This window comes from Hydra vulgaris, chromosome 13, assembly GCF_038396675.1.
Source record: "Hydra vulgaris chromosome 13, alternate assembly HydraT2T_AEP".
Lineage (NCBI taxonomy): Eukaryota > Metazoa > Cnidaria > Hydrozoa > Anthoathecata > Hydridae > Hydra > Hydra vulgaris.
In genome coordinates, this window is record NC_088932.1 from 1467283 (window position 1) to 1489607 (window position 22325).

The following is a 22325-nucleotide window of genomic DNA, read 5'->3' on the forward strand; positions in this document are numbered from 1 at the left end:
GCAAAGTGATCCGGCCCATTGATGCTGTTGATGTCGTGCAAGTAAAGGATGAGTGATTGAAGAACGTCATGTCTGCGTTTGTTGATTTTCTCTTTAATAGCCAAGAAGATGTCCTGCGAGAGCTGATGATCATGCATTTCTAAATTATCCAAGAGAAACTTGATAGTTGTGTTGCAATCGATGAGATTTACTGATTTCTTTGACAAGAATTGAATTGCCAACTTCGCTGGACTCAGAACTTATATAAGAGTCGATATCTTCCCTTAAGTAGGTTTTGTCAATCTCCCTGTGGTTCAGAGCTTCCTTCACAGGTCCAAGTAACTTCAAGAACCTTTCGCAAGCATCATGAAGGCTGCCCCAACGAGTCTTTGAATCTAACTTCAGCTTAAGTTCTCTCGTGTTGTTCATCCTCTTAACGAATTTTTGAAGAATTTCATTTTTGACTGATGATCGATGGAAGAGGCTCACGATTTTTCTCAATTTGGTGATCGTTGATTGATAAGCGAAAACCATTTGAAGTGAATCGGCCTCCTCTTCATCGTCTGATTCTGTGTCCTCGCCGGCATCAGGAACATCTTCATCAGGTTCATCTTCATTTCCACACTCAACAAAAAAGACATCATCGTTGTTGTCATCCACTGGAGCATCCGCTGATTGTTTCTTTAAATAAAGAACTTTAGTAACACCCAGATGAATTCCATGATCGCTGCACTGGACGTATTCTGATGCGATCATAGAACCAAATGATACCATAGCGCTCGCACCATCACCAGAAGTGCCAACAATGTGTTTCTCTGGATCCAAGCTAAATTCCATTAGTCTTGCTTCGAACTGTTAATAAAAAAATAAAAAAATAAAATTATTAGAAACTTTATAGCATCAACTCACTAGTTTTTTGATGTTAAGAGCAGTTGCACTTCCATAAATTGGAACCATGCCCAAATTGATTTCTTTATCAACACCATTTTCAAAATAATGAAGATTAATGTTCAAGAAACGTCGCCCTGCAGTAGAAGTTCATTCATCAAGGGTTGTTGAAAAAAAATGTCCTTCAGCTAGATGAGTTTGAATCCACGATTTTATTTTAGCCATGATGTCTTCATAAAAACCTCGAACAATCTTTGCAACACCAGATCCGTTTTTTGGGAAGTCGTTGGAAACTTTTCTTTCACATGCTCTGCTATTATATCTGATCTGTTAGAAGTTCAATCCATTTTAAGCAACTTCTTTAGAAATGGTTTCCTCAAGCGATGCTCTAGTAAAATCTGTCATCAGCTTTTGCCTCTTTACTGAGGATTGTCAGTGCTACTTGTGCTTGGTTGAGCTTGCTTGCTAGTTGTCGGTTCAGATTTCAATAGATCAAGTATCTAATGAACACGCTTTAGATGTTTTATCAAACCCTTTGTTGAACCTCCAGCATAATTGAGAATAACTCTACACCTTCGATTACCCAAGTCTACGTCACAGCGTGCTTTATCTTCGTTGGCCGTTTCCCTTTTGAAGTGCTTCCACACAAAAGACATGCTATTTAAAATTAAAAGATAAGATATGAAGAATATAAAAATGAAGAAAAAAGAAAAGAAATAAAAAAAAGAAAAAGATTTAGAAAAAAAAATAACATAATATGTACTATTATTATTAACTCAAAATTATTTTAAGTAGTAAAGCTTAGTATTATTTTATTTTCTAACATCTTTGATCATGTGTGTTTTAATATAATAAAATGGCCAAAATTGTATGTAAGTTGGACATACTCCTTTTAAAAGAAACTCCAAAACCCGGGAGAGTTTTCATTACTGAAAACTTCTATTTCTTCTGAGTCATCTCTAAGACTTCGACTGCCCAATAACTTCAAGCATTTAACAACTCTTCTCACAACATCCACTGAGTAAAGTTTTTCATCCTCCAAATGCTGTTTCTAATAAGCATTAATTTTTCCTTTTTATTATGAATTTTTCAAAACAGCATTTGTGAGCTATTTGCTTTGCCTATACCTCTGTAAAGAATGCTGTTTATGTGACCAGTCATCGGATTCAGTTCTGAAGTTGTCATCTGAATCTTTAAAAAGCAGGAGAAAAAACAAAATATTTTTCCAGTGAAAGGTGAATAAATAAGCTTTTTTCGCATAACATCATTTTTTGACATCACTTAAAAGAAAAATACCTTCAAGAGCAGTACCTTATATATACCTTTTTGTCTGCAACATTTTTATCCGGAATTTCTTCTAAAGAAACCTTGTTGCTTTGCGCTTCTTTCAAATGGCTTCACAATCCTGGCTCATATAGACTAATTGAAAACTGAATTAAATTAAAAAATAACTTTGCAGTTATTTTTTTGTTTGTTTGTTTCAGTTTTTCATTAAAATGTTACTTATGCAACAAAAGTTTTTAAATTTGAGCTCATAATATAACTCATATTGTACTCATAACATAAGTTTTGCTCCTTCAGCCTTTTTATCTATTAAAATAAAAATATATATGCATATTACAAAAAAAAGTTAAAATTAAAAACATACATATGGTGAAAAGAAAGCCAAAAAGTCAATTACAAAAACATATTTTTGCTAATATATATATATATATAATATATATATATATATATATATATATTTATATATGTATTTAAATAATTTTAAAATGTATTCTACAAAATAGAGTGCTCAATGTTCTTAAAAGAACAGAGCAATCATAAATAAGTAGAAAATCACTTAACAAAAAATTTTCTCATTTTACACTGTGTTTTATCAATAAAGACTCATCAGAAATTATATATATATATATATATATATATATATATATATATATATATATATATATATATATATATATATATATATATATATATATATATATATATATATATATATTAGCAAACTCCGATATAACCTGAGCTTCTCCTGTCAGTTACTGCTTAAGAAGAAACTGTCAGAAGGTGTTAGATAAGTATTTTTTTTTTCACTTATTACGGCTCCGTTCTTTACGAACATTGAGCACTTTTTTTTGCAGATTACACTAATATTTAAACACTAATTTTAGTAGATAAAGGCGCTCCTTTATTTTCTGAAAGAGATGGTATAAAAATTGTTGAATAAAAAACAATTTTATCGGTCCCAACTGACACTTGAATAGTTATTGGGGTCCTTAATACTATCTTACAAAAATATTTTCAAAAGTATGTCAACCTGGTACTCAAAAAAAGCAAAAATTTATAAAAATTTATTATTATTTTTTGTAAATCTAACTATTATAGATTTTAATACATAAAAACAATTATTTTTTATTTTTAAAAAAAGGTGAGTTTTTTAAGGTATTTTTAAGGAAAATTTTATGAAATATGATTGCTATTTTTAAAATTTTTATAAAACTTCCCTTCTTTTGAGTACCAGTTTGACATACTTTAAAAAAAAATTTAAAGATAATATTAGGGACCTATTAAACATTCAAGGGTCAGTTGGGACCTCTAAAATAGATTTAATCAAAAAATTTTTATACTGTCTATTTCAGAAAATAAAGGAGAACCTTTTTTATTTTGTTTGATTTGTGCAGCTAAAATTTTATACTTTTTTACCCACATGTATATATATATATACATATATGTATATATATATATATATATATATATATATATATATATATATATATATATATATATATATATATATATATATATATATATATATATATAATTTTAGATATTGGTGTTGATGTACAATATGCAAAAAGTTTTAAATGGTATGTTTGAAACATATTGGTTTTTAAAATTAATACTTTTTCTTTGGTAAAGTTTTAAATATTTAGGGTTTTTTTTTATATAAAAATTTATATAAAAAAGAACACTTAAAAAACAGATTCCTAGATGAATTTATGCAGATATGTACAGATTATATTTATTTTAGACCAGATTGCTTCTTTTAATACAATGTATGAAACAAACACACAAAGTTGGTTTTATCTTGGGGTATACGTCTTATTTCTTGCTAATGTTGCAAATATCAAAAGTCCATGGGGTATCACCTAATGATGGTATTCTGTGAACAAAATAATATGAATTTTTTTCCCCAAAAACTTTTAACAAAAAAAATTGTTATTTCTAAAGCTAATTGTGACAGTATCCTACTCTAAAAAACTTATATTTTCAGACTTTTTATTATTTTACTTGGTATACATAACATACATGGTATACAATAAGTAATTGCTAGTTCTGCTAGTTCAAAAACGGAAACTGTTTTTTTTTATTTTGTTTACAGATTGCTTCAGCAATTTTTCTTAATTATTTATTTAAAACTCATTATACACGCGCAATGTGTGATATTTCACATCAACAAATAACATCACGTGACATTTCACATCTACAATTGACGGCACATTTTAATATTAAAACTCTTAACTAAAATATAATTGCAAAATATAGTATGAAATGATATATTTGCAACTGAATTAGAATATAAAGTTGAATAATATAAATATTTCTTTATTTTTAAATAACCAATGGTACTGAAACAAATATTTAATCTAGCCTAAATGCTTGGTAATTTAACTACTTATGAAAACTTTTTTTGGCAACACTAGTCTATATAACTTCATAATTTTTTACCTTTAGCGTCGATTATAGCGCAAGCTTAAATTTTTTAATAGTAACTTTGAAAACAAATAGTAACAAATAAGAACTTAAAACAAGAAGTACTGCTTTAAATTGACTCTTATTCAGTCTAGAATCCGCTTTGCTCATCCAAGCCCTAACGTCCAGTTATATAAAACATTGGCGGTTCCGGTACTAACGTATGGACTTGAACTTTGCGATTATAAAGACGTATTAATGCAAAAGCTTGATGTAGTAAAATGGAATACACTTGAATCATTCTTTATTTTACATTCAGATGTATCAACAATTGTACAACAAAACAAGTTAAACTTATTTTTTCGCATATTGAGCAATAAAACAACCTTGGATATTGTATATTTACAGTTCAAAAACCAAACCACTAGGCATCCTTTTTTAAATGATTTTATAGATTTATGGAATCGGAACTAAATATAAAGAACTTAATTCAAAAAAAAAAAAATTAAAAATTATTAATTATATGTCTTAAAAAATATAATTCTTCCGAGTTATTCTTGAAGCAAATATTCCAATATAAACTTATTTCCTTTCAAAAATATAACTTTATTATAACTTACCTTTTATTATATACAATGGGTAATAAATATATATGTATATATATATATATATATATATATATATATATATATATATATATATATATATATATATATATATGTATATATATATATATATATATATATATATATATATATATATATATATATATATATATATATGTATATATATATATATATATATATATATATATATATATATATATATTTATATATATGTATATATATATATACATATATATATACATATATATATATATATATATATATATATATATATATATATATATATATATATATATATATATATATATTTATTACCCATTGTATATAATAAAAGGTAAGTTATTATAAAGTTAAAAATACATATATATATATCTATATATATATATATATATATATATATATATATATATATATATATATATATATATATATATATATATATATATATATATATATATATATATATATATATAATAATAATAATAATAATAATAATTCATTTATTTCAGACAATAAGTGCCATACAAGGTCCATAGTGAAACAAAACAAATAAAAGTCAACTAACAATTCTGTTTAATCTATACGCAGTTAAGTTATTACTGGCGCAGGCGACAAGCTGATGTCTGCAGTTAAGCAGAAAAGTATCGAGAGTAGGCAGCCCCAGCTCCATAAACATATTTTTGGCACTTGAATACTTGTCATAGCCAAAAAATACTTTAGCGCATTTCTTGTAACAAGATTGTAGATTTGAAAAAGTATTTACACTATAGTTAAGCCACAGAGCAGCATTGTACAAACAGAAGCAGTACGCCTTAAATAACTGTATTTTTACCCTTATTGAGCATCTCTTAAATTGTCTGTTGAGAATATTTGTACGTGTATACAGACATTTAATCTCTTCATTGATGTCAGCATCGTCAGATAAATTATTTTCAATTAAATGACCTAGGTAATTAAATTTTTGAACAAAAACTTGTTCACAACCGGCTAAGGTAAATAGAGGAAATTTGTTTGAACTTTACATTTTTGTTTTGGGTTAAAGACCATGCACACTGTTTTCTTGGTATTAAACGACATATTAATGGCAGTGGCTTCAACATTTAATGCAGTTAGCAATTTTTGCAATGCAAACCAAGACGGTACAATTAGTACGATATCATCAGCATATGCCAAAAGATTCAAAAAAATGCCACCTATGTTACACCCAATATGCAAATTTGTAATATTAAAAATCAGTTTTTGTATGTAGAATCTGAACAAGAATGGTGAAAGAATGCCACCTTGCCTTACACCATTGCTTACATTAAAACAATCAGATTTTGCATTCTGCCATCTGACACTCATACTTTGATTTTTAAACCAGAATGCAAGAAGATGAACAACATTCTTATCTATACCCTGATCAATTAATTTAGAAAACAACTTCCAGTAATTAACACTATCAAACACTTTGTTAAAGTCTAGAAAGCATGTGAACACATGGCTTCCTCGAGAGATATAATAATCAACTGTCTTTTTTAAGTAGTATGTACAAGATGCTGTGGAGTGATTTTGCTTGAAACCAAACTGAAAATTATCTGCATTATCGTGAGATTCAACTCTTGTTAATAAAATAGCTTCAAAAATTTTAAAACAAGCAGGGGAAATTGCAACTGCTCCATAATTATTTACGTCTGTTAAGTCACCAATTTTAGATTTTAGTAGAGGTATTATGGTAGCTTCACAAAATGTTGATGGCAAATGTCCACATTGCAAGCATAATTTAAAAAAAAATACTTAGATAGAGAGACAATCTATGTCCCCCATAGATAAACGACTCCATAAAGAGATTATCTGGGCCGGCAGCCTTTCTCTTTTTTTTGCTTACGTAAAGCATTATTGACATCTATAGTTGTAACTCTATCATCAATGAAGATTGCACTTTCTGTTTAAAATCTAATTTATGCTGATCATTATTATTAGAATTATACAATGTTTGGAAATGCATCTTCCACATTGTGGCAATGTCCTTGTCTCCAGTAACTCCACCAATACTAGCAACATAATAGGTCGCCTTTTTATTACTAATTTTGTACTCACTGTTCCAGAACTTTTTAGTCTGCTTTAATTTGCTCTGTAGACTCTGTATACCGAAGAGCAAGTTTAAATAATGCCCGCGTTTTTTTCATTTCTTCAAAGATAACTCCCTGTTTAGGTTTTCCATCCATAACCCATTGTATGAATGCATGTCTGGCAATCCTGTGTTTGTCTGCAACATAGTCATTCCATCCGGGAACATTGAATTCCGAATTTACTTTGAAACCACTATGAGGTATTATATGTAGGTATATATACATTAAGAGCAGTTTTTATACCTCCCTTACCTTGAGACATTAGAATCATCTTTCATCTCAAAAATAGGTGTGCTTTGTGTCTTTTAGTTTTTAGGAACAATTTGCTTTTTTGAATAAAAGATTAATTAACTCCATACTCTGAGAGTTTATGGGCATATAAAAAGTTAATTTGTATTACAAAAATTATTAAATAAAACTTTTGTAAGAAATGGTTAATGTGCACAGCCAAATAACTGATAACGTTTGACTTAAACAGACTCTTTGGATATAGTAGAGTACTTATATTGTTTTTTCTTATCTTTTACGCATATCTCACAATAACTCAAATTTCTTTATAAGTATATAACGGTTTCCCAGTAAACTATCTTTTCAAATTTTTTTTGAAAACTTGAGCAGTATTTTTTCTAATAAAATTTACAAATGTCTTTTGTTTATTACAAAATTTGGATTGCATACTTGCGAATTAAAAATAATAATACTGGATTAAAATATGGATTCCATACGCAAAATCAATAATAAAATTGGATTAAAATATGGATTTTATATTTGCGTCTGTAATCCAATATTTTAATAGTTTATTTAAAAAAATTTGATTCTATACTTGCGTATGATATCCAACATTTTAATTTGATATTGCTCTTGATGTTGCCTATGAAATCCATCTTTTAATTCAGTATTATTACTAATGAAGTCGTCAGAGATCAATAAATTTTCAAAACTTCTTTATCTATGAGTTCACATGACATGCTGAATGTTTCTGAATGTTCAGACATTAAAACAGATTTTTCAAGAGCTGGAAAGTATCGTTGAAAGTGGTCCACTACACCAAGGTTTGAACAAAAGATACAAAATATGGCCTATAAGAACACAAGAATCTACTGCAAGAAAATTTTTATTGAATTAGCTGATGAATGTACACTTTTAAGCCGTCACACTGTGAACAAACGCCTTTTAGAAATTGGACTAAGGGCATGCGACCGAGAAAAAAACTCAGGTTTTTTTATTGTAGTCATTTATTGCAGTTATTTAGATGCTCCCAGAAGTCCTTACGGTCTTATCACAGAGCACCGCGTAAACCTATTTAATTAGAAGTTCATGGCACCTTTCTTACCAATGTTGCTTGCTGGGCTTGAACCGGCGTTGAACCTCGGACCTCTGGCTTCTGACCCAGAACTCTAGCCACTACACCACGGTTGCTTGACAAATCGAATGAAGGCACAGCAATATGAGTGGGTCAAGGAGCATGAGACTGAAAAAAATTGGAGCATGATATGGATACAAACACCCGTTTTATCAGTAGCTTTTCAAAATTCTACTGGCATGATTTTAAATATGATAATATCATAAATGTTGAATATTCAAATTTTGTTTGAAGGCTCACGTCACTTTCAGGTGGTCTTTTCTGATGAGCCCACAAATGCAGTCTTAGATGACAGAGTCTAGACAGTTTAAAGAAAGTTATAATAAGAGTTTAAAACTGGCTGCTTAAAGATGACTAAGAAATTTTCAACTAAGATCATGGTCTGAGGAGCCATATCTTTGTATGGCACAAGTTAACTACGCATAGTTGAGGGGATATTAGACCAGAACAAGTGCATTACATAGCTAGAGAGTTGTCTAGTTCCTCAAGCCAGGGAATGGTTTTGTGATTGAGAATAGATTTTTCAACAGTTGCCCCGCGTAACATTGAAAAAAGTTGAAGACGTGGTTTGCGAAAAGTTGTGTAAAAGTATTTAAATGGTCCAGAAACTCTCCAAACATAAATCCAATTGAAAACTTATGGTAACAACTGGAATATAAAATCCACACTGCGCCCATTACAACAAAAACCAAACTGATTTAATGGTTGGTTCTGGTGTGGTTCCATAGTGAAAAATTTAAAGAACCCTAAAACGGCCTAAATTTGGCTAAGCTAAGTACTGATATGTTTTGTGGACTATTTGGTAGAGATATTAAATATGTTCTTAATTTTTACTTATTTATATATACTTTTTTATTTTTTAAATAGAAGTTGAAAATTTCTTTAACAATATTGTTTATTTATAAAACTTAAAATAAACACTTATTACATATTAATCATTTATTCAACATAACCAAAATATTTTAAAATTAAAATATCTATCAAATCTATTTTCATTAAGGTTTTTTTTGTAGGCTGTACACAATATACACAGAATGGACTTTGTTGCGTTTTTCCATTTTTTTATGAAGGGCAGACAATTTCTGAATGTATACCAGATTTAAATGGCTTATTGTGGTGTGCAACAACTTTTAATTATGATGACGACCTTCAGTGGGACTATTGTTTAAGTAAGTATAAATTATTGTACAAAATGTTTTTTTTATTATTAGGGTGCAATGACCTTGTGGGGTGCTACCAAGAGGAGGACGTATAGTAACGACACCATAGGTCTTTCTCTTGATAGGATTGCTTGTTCGATCAACCGTTTTGTTCAACTTGTTTAATTGGCCGTTTTGCCTATCATGAGGTTCAGCCTGTTCTTGAACAGACCGTTAGCTCGGATGAAGGTGTAGTCAATGACCTGCTAGAATAAATATAATTTGAGAATGATTTCGGCCTAGTTTCGGTCTTGGTAGTATTGATCCAGTTGTCGTGCCATTTAACTTCGGGGAAGTTGAAGTCACCGCTAATTATCAGGCCTTTGAACTCCTTGTTGCTGTTTTTGCACACAAGGGTACTCAGACAACAAATCAAGTTTTTTTGTTGTTGTATATGTTCTATAATTTATATTTTGATATATAAAAAGAGAGTTTTTTCAATATTGAGTTGTATGTTTTTAAGACTTTGTCACAATATGGTTATATGGTTTAATGCTCAACAGATATTTTTACCCAAAATTTAGCTTAAAAAAATCTAGATTTTTATGTATGGACAAGAGCGGAGGTTCTTGTGAGAGTTTAAGCTAGAAATTTTTTGAGAATTTGTATTAAAAACCGTAATGTAGCTAGTATATATAGTAAGATTAATTGGTTATATATAGTAAGATTATTTGGTTGATTTCGCTTGCGTTTATGCTGCTCTCGACTGTTGTCTGATTGGTTTTGACTCCTGCGAGTGCTTCTTTCTAGTAAACAAACGTTTTTAAGTTTGTACCTTTTGCTAACCCTTAAGCAATTGACACTAACAACTTTGTTAGGCAGTGCGTCCCATATGCGTCAATTTGTTAAAAAACTCTTGCTCTGAAGAAATTCGATCTAGTCGTATGAATAAACTTCTGTATGCGTTGTTGGTGGCCAGATTGTTAGCAATAGCTAGAAGGCCATTGCTAGTTGCAAATTCAATAATAATAGATGATTGAGCTTGTCGAGTGGGTGCAGCTGTAGTTGAAGAAATAGATTTGCTAGTGTTTGGCTGCTATTTGTTGTTTTTGTTCGAATTGGCAGCAAGAATGTGTCATAAATTTTTGAACAGTACAACTTAAGCTATGTAGCAGCTTGCACAGTCATGAAAAAGTGTTGAACTCAGTGAAAAGGTTTTAGAATCAAGAACCATCAAGATTGGAAATTCCCATAATAAATTAGTGTGCACAATGAGCAATCAAGTGTATTCAAAATCTTTTTAACATCTAGGATTGTAAAAAAAGTTAGGTAATTTTAAAAACATTAAACTTGTGTTGAAACAAAATGAGTTCAGTACAAAAAGTACTGAATGATTATGAAAAGATTTTTGAACCAGAAAATAGACAAGTTAAATCAAATACCCGTCTTTAAAATTTATTCAGATTTTTGTTTTGTAAATAATAATACAAAACTTCTCTATAAATCTACTTTTATTATTTATAAATAATTAGGCTACCAGCAATTTGAACATCCTGGTAAAGTCAGAAATCAAATAAGTTATGTGAGATTTTTCTTTGCAACTTAATCAATTAAAAATTTTGATTGATTTTGTTGCAAGCTATAAGTTATTATTTGAATTGATAATAAAAATAAGATTGTAAAAAATGTATTTTTAAAATCTCATAACAACATCATTATTTAAAAGTCAATAAGAGCACATTTGAAGCAGATTTATGTTTTTGGGCAAAAGTAAAGGACTATGCAAAATTTTTAAACTTTTCATTGGAAAGGTGTGGAATTTTTATAAGTCAGGGAGAAGTCATGGAAATTGAAAAATGAAAATTTTCTTGCCACACTCATACAAAAATGATCAAAGGCAAATGCCTTTGATCATTTTTGTTTTAGTCAAAAAATTAAGTTTGTTTTGACACGAATTTCACTTTATAGTACCATTCAATTTTTGCTAAGTACTGTTATATAAATTAACTGAGAAAATGTATATTTTAACAGAATTTCAGTATGTCAGTTTCCAGTTTTGTTTATAGCTTTTTTGACAAACTTACTTTAAAAGTATGGTTTTGACATTGCATGACACAAAGTTTCACTGTCAACTTTTCTAAAATCAAAATTACTTTATGTCAGTATAAATCTTTCTCTTTATATATATATATATATATATATATATATATATATATACACACACACACGCGTATACATAACCTTCAATGTTATATATATATATATATATATATATATATATATATATATATATATATATATTCAGTGTCATATATATATATATATATATATATATATATATATATATATATATATATATATATATATATATATATATATATATATATATATATATATATATATATATATATACACACACACGCGCGCGTATACATAACCTTCAGTTAAGTATTTGTCTAGTAAAAATTGCTTATGACAATCTTGAGCCGTCCGTTGGTATTATCGGTATCATTAATTTTTCTATTGCAATTTTCACATTTATAAGATTTATTGCTATCACAATATATAAACCTGCACCTTGTAATTCATCTATTCATTTCATAAAACTTTAACTAAAGATGGAGGCTGAATAATCAAATATTTTGGAAATTCATCACGAGAAATGTGCTCTTCTGTTTTTGTAGATATAACCAAAACAAAATTAATTTATAAAATAGACAACCAAAAAATCTTTTTAACCGAAATAGGTGACAACATCATATACAAAAAATAAAAAATTATTTGTGCCAAAAAATTTCTTCATTTTGCAAGGAAAAATTTTGGAATTTCTTAAATTTGCAAGGAAGAAGTTTGCACGGAAGAAATTTGCAAGAAAGAAAATTGCAAGGAAGATATTTGCAGGGAAGAAATTTACAAGGAAGAAATTTGCAAGAAAGAAATTTATAAGGAAGAAATTTTCAGGGAAGAAATTTTCAAGGAAGAAATTCTTATTTGGTAATACTAATTATAGCAGTTGGTAAAAAACTTTTTTTTATTTTTTACTAAAAAACTGTATTTAAAACATAGATTTTGTCTTTCAGTTGCATTGTTGGGGTTAACATTTGGCATGATCCAATCTAGCCTCTAGGCAATCACCCATCTCTGAAATTGGAAATAAAAGTTTATAAATACTTCAATATATAAGTAAAAAATTATAACCGATATCATCATATATTGTTCGTACAATTTTTCAGTATTAATATTTATCTTACGTCAACAAATAAATAAGTACAAAAATTTATGTTTTTGTTATTTATGAAAAATCTTTTAAATACGTAATGATTGCCATTTTTTACCATGCTTCATCCTTTATCCTTTAGACAGCCATTGTTTCCAAGCTTGTTCTCAATGAAAATCACAAACGAACACTTAACTACCTAAATCAAAAAATTATTATCTACTCAAGCATGACTTTTGATCAAAATAATAATAAGTATAATAGTAGTTATAAAAAAATTCTATAACAAATAAAAAGCAATATTTCTTGGATTTAAATTACAGAAATTTATTTAATACCTCTGAGTAACAATAATTAAATGATTTATCCTAGAAAAATAAAATCATATGCATTTATTTCAATATTTAAATACTCAGTAAAAAAGAATTTTGGTTGCCATAAAAAATTCCATTCTTTGATACACTTAAGTGTTTCTGCAATAGCCTCTGTAGCTTCATATTCACAAATAGAAATAGCCACAATATCATATTTAATGTTAAGCTCATTCCTATACTGTAACTGCAGTTTCCTTTGTTATATATCTTGATATACAAACACTAATAAATTGTTAGGATCTGGATCATTTTCTTCGAAATTAAACCCTCCCTAAAGTCTAAACATTTTCAATCCGTCTTCAAACTTTGTTTTCCATTTATTTACTTTAAAACAAAGGCATTCTTGATCTATTATGGATTTGCGAAGCTTTCGTCCAGCTATCGTCATATGTTTGCAATGGTCTCATCTCTTGGGAAAACACGTTTATTTGTCTTCCGCAGATTAATTTAAGAATTAAATTATAAAAATTAAAATCATGTAAAACTATTTTATCATAGTAGCTGATAACGATGAATTTTATTATGTATATGGCTAAGCTGATATAAATGTTATTAGATTAGTTGCTATTTGGGTTTGATTTGTTTAAAACTATTTTTGAAGTTTTAGTTCACGGACGGACGTCCAATAAACATACTTGCACCGTTGGGATTCATATTCAAGATAGTATTATCTAATAAATTGAGTAATCCCTATAGCCATTTAATTAACAGGAAATATTTTATACATCAAACTCATGAATATTATGTATTAGAACATTAGAAAGCCCCCATTAGCATTTTTGATACCGAGTCTTTAGTGTCTCGAACTAATAATAGTAAGTTAAAACTCAAGCTGGTATTGAAAACTTTATTCAACAAATTAATAAATACGTAACCTAAAGATACAATCATGTTATTTTACATAACAAAACACAATAGTTATCGAATGACAGCAATAAATGATAGGTGTTAGCACTCTGTCAGCAAAAATATAGCCAGGTTTAAGTTTCTGATAATTTCTGATATTATGTTTATTCTGATATAGTAATCTGTCTGAAACACAATCATCCAGTCAGGAAATAAAACAATATTTGCCCCTGCTGGCTTTTTTTTATATACCAATTAGACATTTATAATAAAATAATAATTAAACAAAGTTTGCATCGTGGACTTATAAATTTTTATAATATTGTGCTTTATTAGCGCAAAATGAAGATGGTCCTCCAACATCAGGCGTGAGTGAAGTAAGTTTTAACTTTTTTAAAAAAGCTTCATCACCATTCAAGATAGACTAAAAAAAAATTATTTTTTTCATCTGATGTTAAATTTCGATATAAATTATGTTTACTTTGTTCAAATTAAACTTATGTTTGAAGTGTATATATATATATATATATATATATATATATATATATATATATATATATATATATATATATATATATATATATATATATATATATAAATATATATTGAAAAGATTTTTGATTTATGATACTAGTTTAGTAGCTTTGTGCTGGATTCTTTCGATAGAGTCACAATCCGATTTAAGAAACAAAGACCATACCGAAACTGCAAACTCTAGTAATGGACGAGTAAAAGTAATATAAAGCTAACAAAACAACTATAATCGAAAAAAACAAATGATTTTTTGATTTGATTTGCTTTATTAGAAGCATTAATCACTTGATTTTTCCATTTTAGATTTGTATTAAAAAGCACTCTAAGATCTCTTTCTGTATATGACTCGTTAATTGAATACTGTTTAAATTATATAAATGGTTTTAGTTATTGTGGCCATAATGCATAACTACACATTTTGATATGTTAAACAGAAGAAGCCAAGTTTGAGACCATTTGTAGACAACATCTAGATCATTTTGAAGATAGACATAGCTCTGAGGATAATTGAGATAGCACTTTTGTATCATCAGCAAATAGTTTAGTTACATTAAGCATTTTTTTGGGAAGGTCATTAATTTATAAAACAAATAAAAGTACTGCAATTACAGAGCCTTGTGGTACGCTACTGAAAATCTTAACTCAGTCAAAAATAATTTTGCCTTGAACAACTCTTTGTCTTCTGTCTTCTAAGAAAGTTGCGATCTATTTAAGTAGCTGACCATCAAAGCCGTATGCTTTCAGTTTGGCTAACAGTATCCTGTGTGGAACTACGTCGAAAGCTTTTCCAAAATCTAACAAAATTACATCAGCTGGAATATCAACATCTAAGCTTGATGAAATGGAGTCAATGCTTTCTAAAAGATTAATGGTACATGATTTGTTTCTAACAAAACCATGTTGCTCTTTTGCTAGTAGATTATTTGTATACAGGTACTCTTCCATTTTGGCTCTAATTATACTTTCCATAATTTTACATGGAACAGAAGTCAATGAAACTGAATGATAATAGCTGGGAAGATTCGTATCACCTTTTTCTATTATTGGCGTTACGTTCGCTGATTCAAATTGAACTGGAACCTGACTATTAGTTAAAGATGCCATAATAATAAATGTTAGAGGAATATCAAATGCTTAGCAAAGTTTTTGAGCAGTAATGGATGCATATTATCAGGACCATATGGTTTATTTTAATTATAGTTTTTTAATTTATGCAAAATCATTTGGTTGCTGATACCATTTGGATCTAGATCGACAAACTTTGAGTGATTTTTATTAAATCAACTGTGAAATTTGGAAGTTCCCCTTCTTCTTTATTTACAAAAACATCTTAGAAAAATTTATTGAGTAGATTAGCTATCTCTCTAGGCTCTTGAGTTTATGTGCTTGTCCATAGAGAGCGATGAATCTAAGGTGACACCAAGGACTTTTACTGAGTTTATCATAGTTAGTGTTGTTCTAGAAAGAACAATTTTAGAATCATTTTTATGTTTGCTAATTTTATTTCAAGACCCAAATAAAACCGCTTCTGTTTTATTTGGGTTAAACAGAAGTCCATTTTCTATAAACGACTTTGTTACTGCATTAGCACACACATTAATTTTGTTTATGCTATCTTTGCCTGGGCTGATGACAGTATAAAGTTGGGTATCATCAGCATATTGATGATGATTGGTACCGAGTTTAGCTATAATACGATATATAGGTGAAACAAACATGTAAAATAGAAATGGGCCTAATACACTACCCTGCGGTACTCCTGTTGAACTTGCTAGTAGTCTAGATTTTGTTGATCCAATAGAAAAAAAAGATTTTCGAGAGAACAAGTATGATGACAGTCATTTTAGTGCAATATCTGTGACATCAAATTCATCCTTAATACGGGCAATGTAGAAAATCCTTAGGCTGTGATCAATTGTAGCAAATGCTGAAGATATGTCTAGAGATAGGAGAATAGTGTTCAAAGCATCATAAATGTTTAACAGGATGTCATTGCATATCTTTAATAGTGCTGTTTCGGTTGAGTGATTCGATCTAAAACCAGATTGTAAAGGATTGAAGTTAATAAATGAAGTTACGTGTGGAAGAAGACGAGATAGTGCAAGATATTCAAGTATTTTGGAAACTGTATTGAGATTTGATATTGGGCGTAGCTTTGATAAGTCAAATTCTGCTAGTCCTGATTTTTTGGGAATTGGTGTTATTTGAGCAACTTTATATGAGGCTGGGAAAATTCTAGATTTGGATGAGACGTCAGCAAGATGAGCTATAATTGGACTAAATAGTTCTGAACAATATTTAAGGATTTTTGTTGGGATAATATCAAGTGGCGATATCTTAGGTTTGAGAGCATTGATTATTTTTGACACATCTGCAGGTGTGACTGTGCCAAATGTTGTTAAAATATCTTCCGGATGATATAACTCTAAGATAAATTTAGATGTTGGGTTTTTTGCAAGCCTTTCCATGATAGTATTTTTTATACTTTCAAGTTTGCGTCTATAATATTGATTTATTATATCGCATTTTCCTTATGGTATTATGTTTTTAGTTTTAGAATTATTTGAATGTAATAATCTCTTGGCAATATTCCATGTTTCTTTCTGATTACCATATGCTGATTTAAGTTTTGACTTATAATGATTACATCTGGATTTATAAATTGCTGCATATGCCACACGGTATGCAATTCGATATAGTTTTTATCTTATAAGTTTCCAGTTTTTTTATAACAACGCTCCAGTTTACGACATCTGATTTTTTTATTTTTGGCATCTGAAGATAACCATATATATATATATATATATACATATATATATATATATATATATATATATATATATATATATATATATATATATATATATATATATATATATATATATATATATATATATATATATATATATATATATATATATATATAAAATCCAAATTTTTTTTTATTTTTTATTTATTTATTCCGTTATTCACATAATAAGTTATTTGCAAATTATTTTGAGTTAAGATATGACCGGAGCAGGCAGAAGACAAAAGTCTTATCATTTATCCCCGTAGTATCGTTTACACTATCATAAATCTATCATAAAATTTTTACAATATCAGTAGAATAATATAAATACTTTTAAATAAACAATTTACATTTTTTTATACACAAAAATAAAAATATTTTTACACACATAAAAATATATATATATAAAAAAAAAGGAAGTAAATACAAATTTAAATAAATAAGCAAAAAAATATGTTTTGCTTTTTAGCAAACGAAAAAAAAGTTAAGACTTAAAAAAAGAAGATATTAAAAATAAAATAGAATTTGAGATACGTCATAATCAAGTAACTTTTTTTTTTAAATAATTTTGAAAGTTTGAAGTGAAGTTATAGTTTTACTTTCAATTGGAAGGAATGAGTTCCACAAATGAGGCCCTCGATATGTTACTGAGAAATTAGATTGTTTTAATAAGGTTTTTGGTACCTGATAGTTATGTAATGAATGCTTTGTTTGATATTTATGATTTATATTAAAAAAAGGTCGTCAAAAATAATTTGCAGCATACGATGTTTTAATCTAAACATGAATGAAAGAATACTGTAAATATTTAATTGATAAACATTAAGCACTCCAAGCTTTCTGAGCAGTGGATTGGCACTGGTGTATTTATTAGCATTTAATATAAGGCGGCTTGCTTGTTTTTGTTTATTTAAGATACGCATTAATTTTGATGGATAAGTGCTGGCCTACGCAATATTACAATATCTGATATAGCTATGGATAAATGAAAAGTAGATAAGTTTTAAGCAGTTTTTATCCAACATAAGTCTTGTCTTGTCTTGTACTTCCAATACTCTTTTAAATGTTATTTTCTATTAAATTAATCTTTCCAACTTATTTGTTCGTCAAGTAAAACATCTTGGAGTTTAATGCAGAATGTCCGTTGTAAGTTAGCTTTTTCTTTTGAAATATATGGGAGTTTTAGGGGCAAAGTATCAGATTTGGAGGATTTAGAAAAAAGAATAGATTTGCGTTTAGTTTTGCTTAGAGATAGTTTGTTGGCTTTTAATTATTCATTGAGGTTGTCAAGCTCACGATTCATAGTGATAAAGATTGTTCTAAAAAACAAAGTATTTATGCTAGCTACGTATTTAAGAGTTTTTCAAAATGGTGTATTTAAAAAAATGAATTTTTGTGAACTAGATCTTCTAAAAACTCTTAACAGTATTGTGAAACTTTTAGTTCCAATTGTACAACTAGATGCAATAAACATTTGGTAAAAATTTCATGCAAATCGTTAAATAAGATAGGATGGCCGGGAGTTTTAAAAATTGACAATTTGAGAAAAAAAGCATTTAAATATTACATTAACAATATTACCAAATAATAATGTAAAATTCTCAATTTAAAATCGATTATTTATAAGAACAAGAACCTTGATCATATAGACAACCTTCTTGGTCATTCTCTGCGTCATCTTTTTTTTTTTTTGCATCCACGAATAATTTTATGTCGCATTTTAGATGTTGGTCAATTTTGATACTCTGCTTGCGTTTCTTCCAATATTAAAATTTAAACAGCATCATATACACCTAACTCCAACTGCGTTTACAATACAAACTTTGTTTTAGGTAAGCGCTGCCATATCATCCCATTAAAACGTTTATTCTGGTTTTGCGTCTTACCATGAAGGCAATTTTTTAGGATTTCTTTTTGAGATAGATTGACATATACCAGCACCTGATTTGTAAAGAGATGTTAAAGTAGCTTTGCCCTGTTTATAATGATACCAACTATGTATACCATCAGGGCAAATTGTATGCAAATTATTTTCAGCTGAAGATCTGAAGCAAATTATTTTCAGCTGAAGCTTTTTTCATACCTTCTAAATCATTGGCATTTTGCCTAACAGCAATTCCATAGTAGTTATGTAGACGGTCAATTATTGTATTCGTTATTTTGCCTTTGCCTCCAATTCCTTTAACGGTTTTTTTTTAAAGTTCTTAATCTACTACCGACTCGTTTCTGTACATGTCCAACACACTCCAACTTACACACTGTTATATCAGGATAAGTATCCTAAACATAAGAATAGCTTTTACAATCGCCATCACCATAATAGTTAACGTACATTAGTTTATTTTATGAAATAGAACGTCAAAATATTCTTTGTGCACCAATTACTTCCATGACGATAATTTCATTACATACATATGTGATGTCTTCCAAGCTTCAAATGTACAAGGATTACTTTCTTTAAGTTTTAATTTTAGACTACATGCTTTGAATGACTGACTTATTGGCTCGCAATTAAAAACTTTACCTGTGCCCATTGATATTGCTGTAACAACTCCATTTAATGGAGAAAACTCACGACGTTTCCAGCTACCATTAACTGATACTGCAGTGTCAACAATATTTGAATAAGATTGGCAAGTTTCTTTCACGGCATCAATCATTTTTTGTTTTACAACAATTTTAGCACAATCAGAGACATATTTAATTATTTTGTTGTAATTATTTTTAGTCATAGGTTTAGGAATGTTCATTTAAAGATGTAAATTTTTCTAATCCTGAAAAACCTTGACCACATGCACACATTGAATAAACTGTTCTATTATTTACATCAAAAATTTTTTTCCCAGAACATGTCTTGGAAGTATAAAATTCAATTTTTTCATTGTAGTTAGAGCAGCAAGTATTAATTTAGATAATAAACATTTTTTGCAACATAGTCGATTAATTACACAAAATTTCAATATCAAAAATTCGATAGCCATTATTTAATTTTTATTATGCTGAGTTGTCTCATTTTTCTCAATTTTTTCTGAAGATATAGATAAATTAAAGGAAGTGTTACAATAAATATAGTCTTTTTCATTAATAATAACAGGAGCAACTGATAAAGTAAAATCGATTAGCAAAGTTTTAGTGTATTTATTTCAATAAAATTTTCTGGATTTTTTTACTTTGAGTACTTTGTTTGACTCAACATGATTTACCCATGGTTAAAAACAATGATGATTACCCATGGTTAAAAAGTTAACAAAAAAACAAAATAATAGCTTGCAATTCTGATTAAAAACCTGTTGCTATGCGTGTTGATAGGCAGATCAAAATAACCCAGTCGAGAAATTTATTTGTATCTCAAGAACTAAATCTTTCTTTGAGAAATGGAGAAATTCGAGTTCAGCTTTAAATTTCGTGTCAGAATAACACAAAATATTTTTTTACAATTTTTGAGGGGTCTTAAACAACATGTAATCCTCAAATTAAGTTATATTAATACATATATCAAGTTTTACAGTTTTACTTTAAAATTGAATTCCGACAACATTTCCTTAATTTTGATTTAAAGCATTTATATGCCGTTTTAACAAGTCTTTTGTTTATTAAATTTTTTTAAAACATTCGTCAAATAATACGCTTAAGGGGTCGTCCATAAAGTACGTACGCTTTTTTTCCTACAATTGGAAAAAAGACTTAACATTCAAACTTTTTTTTTTCAAATTAATTAACGGCGCGAGGGTCCAAATAAGCTGCGGATGATCTAGAAAAATATTTAATAAAAACTTTGTAGAAATTTAGTAAAGAAAAAATTTATACCCGTTTTATTTGTACCCGTTTTTTTATAGAAGTTTACAACTATGCAATAAGAACTTAATAAAGTATTGTACATTAATTGTTAATTCAAAACGAAGATTTGACAGATTTTTATATTCTACCACTAAATAGCCGTTCGTGTAACGATAACCGAAGTGTTTAAAGTTTTTTATTCAGAACTAATGTACACAATATGTAAAGTTTTTCTACCGCTTACAAAAAAATAATAAAGTAAGGTATAAGTCTAGAAATTGTCGGTGTAGAATAAACTTACCAAGACTCTTATTTTACGGGTCTAAAATGCTAGTAAATATATATATATATATATATATATATATATATATATATATATATATATATATATATATATATATATGTGTGTGTATATATATATATATATATATATATATATATATATATATATATATATATATATATATATATATATATATATATATATATATATATCGTTAACTCTATATATTTATATAACTATCCATATCAACGATGCATATTTATAAAGCTATATATATAAATATTGGTATACAAATAAAAAAGACTTTACTCATATTGTTGATCTTCGCTTGATCACAACACTCTGTTTCACTAGTTTCACCAACTAAATTAAAAAAAAAACTTCGATCTTTTTACCAGGGTTCATGTGATTTTAAGGCCTATGAATATGCTATTTTAAAGTTTTTTACATAAATTTTTAATTCATTAGTACTAAAAATATAATTGTTTTTATCAACTCGGAGTAGTTTCTGACATGAATTTGTTTTACTTCTCAATATGTTGGTTTCATAAACGTGATGTTGCGTTGGTTTATTAATTACTAATAAAAAAAAAAATGCCATGCAACGTAGTTATAAAAGTTATCATTAGTCAAAATTATAAAATTTGTCTTTGCTTGAGCTATCGTAATTTGCATATTAAATCTAAAAAAAAATGTGTGTATATTAA

General features: G+C 28.2%; 1 protein-coding gene across 1 annotated transcript in view; it reads left to right on the forward strand.

Annotated features, from left to right (window-relative positions):
• Positions 1–22325, forward strand: part of LOC100203937 (uncharacterized) — a 252056-nt gene that overhangs the window by 22259 nt on the left and 207472 nt on the right. The window contains exons 2-3 of the mRNA XM_065815356.1: positions 3692–3731; positions 9671–9826. Of these exons, the coding sequence (XP_065671428.1) occupies positions 3692–3731; positions 9671–9826 (196 nt within the window). The remainder of the gene's footprint in view (positions 1–3691; positions 3732–9670; positions 9827–22325) is intronic.